Genomic DNA, 10262 nt, shown 5'->3' with positions numbered 1-10262 from the left:
CAGGTTTTCCATGGTGGTCTAGCTTCAATTGACTCATGATCTCAACTCTATATATATACATTCACTTAATTATTAAATTAATAAAACTATTATAGTTTCTTTAAAAAAAAGCAAGACTGGTAAAGAGACTAATTTGGATGATTAACATTTTTTTCATTCAAAGTATATTTAAGTATAGATATATTAAGATTAGTTGTAGATAATTATCAATCATTCGTCCTGTCACAGGAAATAACGTTAAATAACACCGTAAGCAAAGATGGATAGTGACTAGCAGTGAAATCCAGGACGCGCGTTTCCTATTTCGGACTTGTCAGCTGGATGTACCTGCATCTCAGAGTTGATGTTCACTCTGGGACTCGAACCCAGTACCTTTCACTTCAAACGTCATCGCGTTATCCGCTTGACCACTGAGTCCTGATAGTCACTTGCTTGTGCAATGGGGTGAAGTTTAAATTCAATAAGTATTACTTGTTTGAATCTTCCCATTGATGTTTAGGACTGTAACTGGTCATTCTCTTATTGGTATATGTGCATACTAGTGCTGCTTCCTGTAACCCCTTCAAAGACCCTGCCATAGATAGCAAGTTAACGAGTCCCAAATAGGACGAAACGCGCGTCCTGGATTCCACTGCTAGTCACTATCCATCTTTGCTTACAATGCTTGTGAATTAAGGCTATATCGAGGCAATATGCACAATATGCATATATGCCAATTAGAGACTGACCAGTTGCAGTCCTAACACATCAATGGGAGGATTCAAACAAACAATACTAAATGAACTTAAATAGCACAGTTCATAAATCATCAGACTATCCACTGAGGAAAAAATTAAAGGTTCCCCGGTGATGCATTGGATTACCGTGATACATGTCATAAATAAACTACCTAAGAATTACTGAACTGGCAAACTTAAAACAATCTTATATCACATGTTTGTTCTCTACATCTAATGTTACTATTTATATCAAATTGATCATGCTTGTAAACTGGGGGTGAATTCTGTAATTATTATTTTCAGAATATTTTCTTCTTCTTATTATATTTGACTAGATTTTATAAATAATTTACAAAGAAAAGTCTATGGCTTTCTTTCGACTATATTTTATATAACAATGAATAAACTTGATGAGTTTTGTATTAAGTATAAATCATGATCTTCATCTAACTCTATTGTATTATTATGTAATATTATACAGAAACATTTATAGTTCTTATTTTATTATTCTAAGGAATTATCTTCACTTAAAAGCCTTAATTGTCATTTTACAATCATACATAGTGGAGACTAGAAATGTTTAAATCTTATACAATAAACTATCTTGATACAATCAAAATTCGAATAAATGAATTACAACAGATGGATTTAAACAAGGACTTTACATACTATTTTTGAATGCTCTTAAAAATAACAATAGTGAAACTTTAATTTAAAAATAGTTTTCTCAACAACCTTCAGATTTAAACCTTTTATGGTTACGATTATGCTTAAGAATTTACTACTATCCAAATATCCATCATTTAAAACGTATTTGCTAAACCAACAGAAAAAGTATCCACTCAATTATTCATTTATACAACAAATAGATTTGAATGATTACAAGTTCTCTGAAAATCTTGATAATAATAACACTATCTGTTACTAATGTCTTTATAAGAATTATATTTTACGCACGTGTTTATCAGTTCATAAAAGTGAAGTAAAAAGATATGTCAGTCAGTCACAACGTAGAACTTCGTACGTACGTACATCAGTTCAAGTTGCCATACCACATTAGCACAGAGATGCAGTTGTCGATTCAAATCCCATAGTGGTAGAAGTAGTAAGAGTATAAGCATTATGTGAAAGATTAGGGTTTGAATATGTTATTGAAGGAGTATAATCCAATGAAATAAATTTGGAAAGAGATATGTACTAACTAATTAATGGCACATGTTCATCAATTAAAACTTTTTTAAGTGGCTATGAACTTATTCAACAAGTTTTATCAGCAATTAGATGATATATGAATATGTGACGGTAATTGTACATAATTCATGATTTAAGTTAATTCAGTGGTATTAATTGAAATAGTACTTGACACGTTTACTGAAACATTTTATCTTTTTATGAAAAACACAGATCTAGAAAATATTGATAATTCTTGTCTTTTTGGGTATTTAGTAAAAAGGAAAGTCTATTGTACTAAACACAAATTAATGGCGTCTTATATTAGGTATCAATGCATTGTGAACGAACTAGGTATATAAATAAACTCAGGTTGATTTATATATATATATATATATATATATATATATATATATATATATAGGGAGAGAGAGAGGACGGAAGAGATGAACAAATATTCAAGAAATTTGACCAAGAAGCTCCCATTCAATGAAAAAACACAATTAATCATTTGAATGATAATTTTCAGCATAAAAACTAAAGCCGATTAGATAACCAGTGGAAATCAAGTAGTATTAAGCAACTGTTTTGTTCTTGTTTAAAATTCTTCACTAATGAGCACAAATCGTGTATTTCACACGGGACTTTCATATTTTGTAGAGCCTAAAATAACTTTACTTTATTATAATAAAAATCGTTGGTCGGTATTTTCAACTTTAATCAATTTGTGACGGTGCTGTAATATGTCAATTATTGTTTTGTCTATTTTAAATTGGTGTATACTTAAAATTTACTTGGAATTCTTTTTTCTCATTTTACAGTCTCAACGCCAGTAATATTGCCTATATTGGTTTGCGGGATTTAGACGCTCATGAAACGTAAGTAAACTACTAGAAGAGCAAAGCATTAAGTGGAAATAATTATCTGTTTATAAGCTAGTATGAGAAACATTTATCCATAACAACGCTATCAGGTTGTGTACAAACTTGGACTCAATATATATATATATATATATATATATATATATATATATATATATATATATTTCAGTCACTGTCAATTACTTGAGGTTTATAGATTTTTTGATTCATTTGTGCTGATATCTAAGGCTGTCATTCCAGTGGTTCTTTCATGCCGAACTAATGCTACAATGACATTTATAGAAAACATGAAATCATCTTCCATTTCTCACTCCTAAATACCATATCTCAAAGCTATAGAGAAGCAGATTGCAGATTGCTATGCTATTAAATCGCTATTTGAGAAAGAAATGCAGTTGTCATTGGTAGCTAGAGCTGTTCAAACTGTTGAATGTTAAATATATCCTATATATATCCTTATTGGTTCAACTTCCCTATTCTGCTCATTTGAATTGCTGTAGCTACTTTAAATAAATGAACTGGTATTTGCACTCCCATGTTTCAATCTTCAGTCGTAAGCTGTATGATAGTGCAATTAAACACTACAGTATATTTTGTATTTGTCAAGTTTAAAAAGCAATATTAAGCATTTCCAAATGTTTGCTCAAATTATTGGAATGACTTTGTCCACTTTATTTTTCAGGCTCTTATGATAACTTTGTAAATTATTTCTAGCTCTATTAAGATTTCAGCGAGATTATAATTAATGGAAGAGCCAATTACGTTTAAGATGTCGTATCTTGGATATTGGCTCAAAATTTATTTATTTATATGGCTAGATAGTATTTTGGTATCATATCTGTATCGGTGCATCATGAAACCCCTAACTCTAATTCCGAACCCTATCTCCTAACCCAAAGTCCCGATTCTGATTTTTCGCACCGATTTATATCTCTCTATTGACAGTGGTAAGTAGGCGGATTTTCTCAAGGTCACTTCAGAGACGCTCAGAGGTAGTCCGTAAATTATAATCTCACAAAACATTCTCCTATAAAGAATACATTTTTAGTTAGATGAAAAGAATCTATATTCAACATTTGAGGAGAGAAGTTGACATTGAATAGCATAATCGCAACTTCAAATAAAAATTTGCTGTAAGATATTATACGAATCGACTAGTTCAACAAAAATGTATAAAGTAGGACAATATATTTTCATAATGATCCTTTAACATTAGATACTGCTAAATAACCTTTAAATAGGAGGGGTCAAGGTTGACCCTTAAGTTAATAAAAATGATCAATGTAGTGTGCCGGTAATCAAATTTTTATTATTCTTTATGGTGAAGAGAAAAACGTTCATTAAACAATTACTTATCCGAACCTAAAAAGTGATTAGGTTTTATATGTATCCAGTACTGCGTTAGACAACAATTGAATATGGATCCTAGAAATTAATGATGAAGAAGTTCGTTTTTAAGCCAAATTGCTAAGCTGAGTGATTCACCCTTTTAAGAAATCGAAAGTACATTGAAAATATGAACGATCAAAATGACTTAACTTTAACTCTATTTATACTTATCATTTTTTATAAGCATTTATTTTTGACTTGGTTACATTTCTTATTTATGTAATTACATTTTAACATTAAATTAGTAACGATGAATTCAATATACTTATGTCACTGAATAAACTGTTAGTTTAAGAGATTTAGGTATAATCTGCTATTACATATTAAACGAATTCATACAAAACGTTTCTTGAATAGGCTAATGATCAGTGTAAGTCTATACTGAGAAACGGCTTTTCTTATGAAGGATATACTGATAAAGTGGTTGCAAATAATTTTAGTTTATCAGTATAGGGTTGTGGAGATTGTTGATTTTAGATTGATATCATTAATGGATCGATATTAGACCACCGTTGATAAGCTTTAAGCACTTAACGAACGTCTTGTTCTAGTATGGGACTTTTCAGCAGTGCGAATCCACCATCCCACACTCGAGACTCGAAACTCGAGGGAGATCGCTTAACCTCTAGACCACTGAGTCGGAATCCAACGGTGTTAATGTCTAACTCCAACCGATCCACGATATTGAGCGCCTGTCCACCATTGTCTTCAGTGATTAACTGTCTCACAACAGACACAGTTGAACTAAAACGAAACAGCAATCCAGTGCTTCCAGGTTTTCAATGGTGCTCTAACATCGATCCATTCATGATACCAGTCTTACTAATAACATAAGCTTAGAACATAATTCCATTGTAATGATGGTGGTTATCTGAGTAAAGTAAACTTTTACAATAGTCGGTGAATTAACTGTGGTTAAGATTTATATTTTCTTTCGTTAAAATATCAGAATATCCTCGTGTAATGTTTGTTACTAATTATATAGTTGACTTAATAAACATTGGTCAATAATAATTCTTTTTTAGTGACTACATCTGAGGTAGAATTTTTAGAGTTCCACTATTACGTTATGACATCCGAGGTTAAAAAGCTAAAGAAAAAAAGGAATTATATATCTAGAAGATTTTATGATATCAATATTACAATAAGAAGTGTAGGGAGATGGAATAACTGACCTCCTGGTTTGAACTTAATGAATAAAATGTTCCCAGTAGGATCTGGCTGTTCTTTGTTTACTTTGGTAAATCACTTCAAATCAAAAGTCTAACAGCTGCTCAGCGGATTTTCATTTAAGATAGAGAAGGTTTGTAGCTCAGATGGATGATTTTGTTGGAATTTCATTCTCTTAGCTGGGTGGTTTGATCGTGGATTTTTCACCATACTACGGCACACTTTCAGCTCAGAAAACTGAGGAAAAAATATCTAGTGAATATACTTCGAATGAACGGTCACCCACGCAACTTCATCAAGAAATATCAATCCAACCTATCAACAAAAACGAAATAAAATACAGAAACTAGCAAACAGATCATCCTACCATTTATAAAAAACACCAGCAATTACAGCGAGATTATTGAAGCTTTATGGGATAGATGTATTACACAAGCCAGCAAATTCACTTTAATCAACGTTATACAAATCAAGGGACAAAATGATATTATCTACAAAAGTAACTGTTCTATTTGCGAAAAACACTATGTTGGACAAATTAAACGCCCTCTTCATCTTCTATATGAACATCAATTAGCGGCTAAACGTCATGATATATTTTCATTTATATCATTGAATGTGGACAACTATGGACACACATTCGACTGGAAAAATGTTGAAATCCTGGAGTGTAGGCATACTAAGAACAACAAGGAATTTTTAGAAGCTTGACACTCGGATTAATCCGGAATCAACAAACACTTCTAAATCGATCCAATCTATCAACTTATCAGAAAAACGATGTGCATATATAAAACAAAGAACAAGATCAAAAAGAAACACCAGAAAAATAAAGAGGCGGATAATTATAAGTTAAAAGTCAACAATAGCCAATCAAGGTCGAAGTCGACAGGACAATCTGTAAATCATATCTGAAATAATTCGAACACTTTCCTTCTACTGAATTTTATACTTCACGACCAAACAACTCATCTTAGAGAACGAAACTCTAATAAAAGCATGTTTTTTTCATTGTCTCTTCAGATAATATCATTCCATAGTATGAATTGCCTTCAAACATATTTAATGCAATTTACAAAACATCTGATATTATTATTCTTATTCTTGCAGACATGATATTAGAAAACATGGCATCGCTTATTTTACAATGCTGGATGTTGATCGAATGGGGATAGAGGCTGTTATTAAAGAAGCATTGCTAGCAGTAAATCCAAGGTTATTGTTTTAACTGTACTAAATAGCCAAATGTATATACTATATTCCTCTGAAATTTTATCGAAAGCTTGACATTCAGTTAAACATCCATCTCTAAAATGAAGTTTATTATTCAAATTATTTGCCTGTGGTTTTGATGATGTGTCTTGTACTCTCACCAAACCGTAGTCTATTGGTGGAAGTATAAATTATGAGTAATCATTTTTGTTAAAAATTCACGCAACATTTACCCAAATATGATATGAAGATATAGAGTTTCACGAACTATCCTAGAATAGAAGATGGAATATTGTGTTTGGAATAATCATTTTTCCGGACGTCGTTTACAGCTGGCGTGCGTTTGTTAGATTGACAGGTTATTGGCTGTTCGTTTACATTTATTAATAACGGTATCATTTATGCTGAGAACAAATATCACCTAAAGATAAGGAAAATTCCTGAAAACACCACCGTGGAATGATAAATTTCCTGTTTATTACAATAGGACTCATCACTCACAAAACATACCTTTATACTACATATATTTAGATCCTGCGTACTTTTTGATATCATATTCAAGTTCATCCAACTGACGTGTAGTGATTTGGAGTTGTTTAGAAGACAACTCGATTCCAAAATAATCTGTATTTTCAGACTATTTCTTAATTATTAATGTGACCGAGAAGGAAAAAAACTTGTTTGGGTCCATAAACATTATTCTGTATTCTTATCAAGGTCTTGACAATTATCGCTTCTGAGTTCCCAATTTAATCTGTATTTGTAGAACCTTAGGTTTGAAATTAATAAAAAATTACTAATTGTAAACTGTCGTCAAAGAAAAGACTTTCTCAATCGACTCGAATGGAATCATGGATGACAGATTTCAGTGAAAGTAAATCAATTTACTTTTCATTGAGCACTAGTAGTACTATGCTTGGGGTCAACAATTATTTTGTACTTATCGATTTTCAGTGTCCGTCTTTATCCCATTACTAGCTAATTACGTAAATTATATCCAAATTAATTATTACTATTATTTGAATTTCATGAGCGCCTACATCATACTGAAAGCACTGTGTACTTTATTATTTTCAGATTAGAAAAAGCTATTCACTTAAGTTTTGATATAGATGCACTGGATCCGTTAGTAGCTCCGAGTACTGGTACTGCTGTTCCAGGTGGTTTAACATTACGTGAAGGTTTGAGAATATGTGAAGAAGTTTCAGCGACAGGTAGTTTCTTACCTTTATATATTACTTGCTATGAAAGTACGATTGCTGTGAATTGTATTTTTTGTTGTACTCATTAGTAGTATGTCTGAAAATGTTTACGTAGTATTTATGTAAATTGGAGGAAACTAAGATATAGTTAAACTTAATTGAGATCAATAACTACTGTGGCGAATCATCAACAGTTTTACTTAATTTCTATTTAGTAGTCAGAAAATTATCCAATGTCTTATTGGTATCCTTCATTATCTTGTGAAGCGGAAATAGAAACTAGCAAAATCGTTAAAGAACTAAAGTATTAACCCCTTTGCCACAGGTTTGGTATCTTTGTGGTGTGTGCTATTGTTGTCTATAGATATAAGTAGTATGTATCATCATTCGAAAGTAAGATGCCTGACTGTGGAAAATTAAGAAGATAGGAGAAAAGAGAACGAAAATAGAGAATGATCGATGTGGAAATGAAGAAACAATGAAGTCTGAGACGATTGATTGACATTTTGCAAATGAAGTAATTACTGTATAGATCTCAGATTTTACCAAGTTATTTTGTAATTTTGTGTTGAAATACATTTGGTTGTTGCAGCTTGTGTTCTCGTTCACTACATTGTCTCAACTTCTAAGTATAAGGCACTTTAATATCCTCACAAAAACTGGTTTACTTTATAGTTGTGGACGTGGACAGATAGTCAACTACTCAGGTTTCTTTAATCAACATCTCATTCGATTTTCAAACATTCGTCTCTGTAGAAAATTCAAACAGTAATTCAAAGAGTATGAACTTTGTGAATAATTTCTAACCTTGCCATTGTATCTGTGTAAATTTAAGCTAGCAGAAATGGGAATCGAAAAAAGGAACTTCTGTGGTCTCAGATTGTGTATATTAAATAAAACTTCGTTGATGGAATCCAGAAAAAAAGTGATTTAGCTTTTAGTTTTGAACCCGTTGGAAAACGAACTATCTAGCTGGTAAACTATACAGATATTCTATCATAGAGATACGAGCATAATTATGCTTACATTGCAGAATAGTGAAGTAACCAATGCTAAGAATAAATCCAGGTTTCTAAGTAGGCCATATATTTGTATTGGATATGACTGCTGAATTATGTGTTAAGCAGTAATTATCACCACCTGACGTAATGTGCTACGCTTAGTAGACCATGAGTAAGCTGGAAGAAAACTTAGAATGTCTAAATAAAAACATTGGTCAGTAACTTATTAATCTCTGTTTCATACCATGCAGAGAGACATTAGTCTTATAGTCAGTTTTAATGATAATCATAATGACTTATGATTTTAAATTGTATGGTTTAAATTCATTACCACTTGCAAAGTTACGTTTATTCTGTATCTTTCTAAACATACTCGTTTCATAATCATTTCATACTTTCCATTCTTTGGTTAGATTTATTTATTGCCGACTGTATATCTTGCGTTTAACTTCTCATTAATGTCAATATTATTACATATACTGCATTAATTTTCATCCTGTTAATTTATTCGTCATAATGCTGATATGAAGTGTAGTTATTTGCACTGATGTAAACTTTTATATTTATTGGATTTTTTATTTCACTTTTTTACAGGAAAACTTTCTGTAGTTGAGTTGGCTGAATTAAATCCTTTATTAGGATCTCAGGAAGATGTTTTAAAAACTCAGTCATCTGCTGTTCATATTTTAAGAGCATGTTTAGGCCATTGTCGTTCGGGTCATTTACCATTCAAAGTTCGTAATTTAACTGACCAAGGTATTATGAGTCGGGCGGCACATATGCAGACAAAACAATAATCGTTCTTTATTCTCTGGCAGCTACTGGTTATCTTTTGTTATTATGATAATACAAGACATTTATCAATATTATTTGTCACTATTTTTAATCATAAATCAATACATAACATTACAATGATTCGCGTATTGTTTAGAAATATTATATTATTTGATTGTCGTGTTATTACTTCTAAACTTACTTACATTATCTGAAGAAAACTCATACAGCTTAACTATTTTTCACTTATCAGTAAAGGGTTGAGGAACTCGTCGAGTTCCTCTGAAATAATCAACTAGTCAATGTTAAACTATCACTGAAAACCGATAGGTACTGGACGGTCGTCTCATTTTGATATAGGGCTTGTCAGTAGTGTGCATTTATTGCTCCATAAACAGGGTAACCAAAGAGATAGTATCCAAGACTTTGATAAACGGAGTTTAAAAACTCTTCACTGAATCAAATGACAAAGAAACTGACATGAATTTAGTTACATCCACTTTGATGATGGATAATCATCCTAAGTACTTTATTAAAAGAATAATTAAGAAAGGAGGCCGAAAGAACAACTTAAAAGATAAACCAAAAGAATGGGTCAACATGGTTGTGATCGTATATTGTGAAGGAATTTCAGAAGAGATCAGAAGGGTCCTAAATCATAACAATATAAAAGTATTCTTTCGAACAAATAATGTTTTAAACTAGTAAGAGTCAGAAACTCATTACGAAAGAAAGAACAACAAA

General features: G+C 31.5%; 1 protein-coding gene across 1 annotated transcript in view; it reads left to right on the top strand.

Moving 5' to 3' along the window:
- Nucleotides 1-9658, top strand: part of Smp_059980 (putative arginase) — a 15073-nt gene extending 5415 nt beyond the window's left edge. The window contains exons 4-7 of the mRNA XM_018793892.1: nucleotides 2711-2767; nucleotides 6440-6544; nucleotides 7619-7755; nucleotides 9339-9658. Of these exons, the coding sequence (XP_018648359.1) occupies nucleotides 2711-2767; nucleotides 6440-6544; nucleotides 7619-7755; nucleotides 9339-9541 (502 nt within the window). The 3' untranslated portion in view covers nucleotides 9542-9658. The remainder of the gene's footprint in view (nucleotides 1-2710; nucleotides 2768-6439; nucleotides 6545-7618; nucleotides 7756-9338) is intronic.
- Nucleotides 9659-10262: the final 604 nt, after the last annotated feature.

Source organism: Schistosoma mansoni, chromosome 1 (assembly GCF_000237925.1).
Source record: "Schistosoma mansoni strain Puerto Rico chromosome 1, complete genome".
Lineage (NCBI taxonomy): Eukaryota > Metazoa > Platyhelminthes > Trematoda > Strigeidida > Schistosomatidae > Schistosoma > Schistosoma mansoni.
This window is presented reverse-complemented; position numbering and strand designations above follow the sequence as displayed.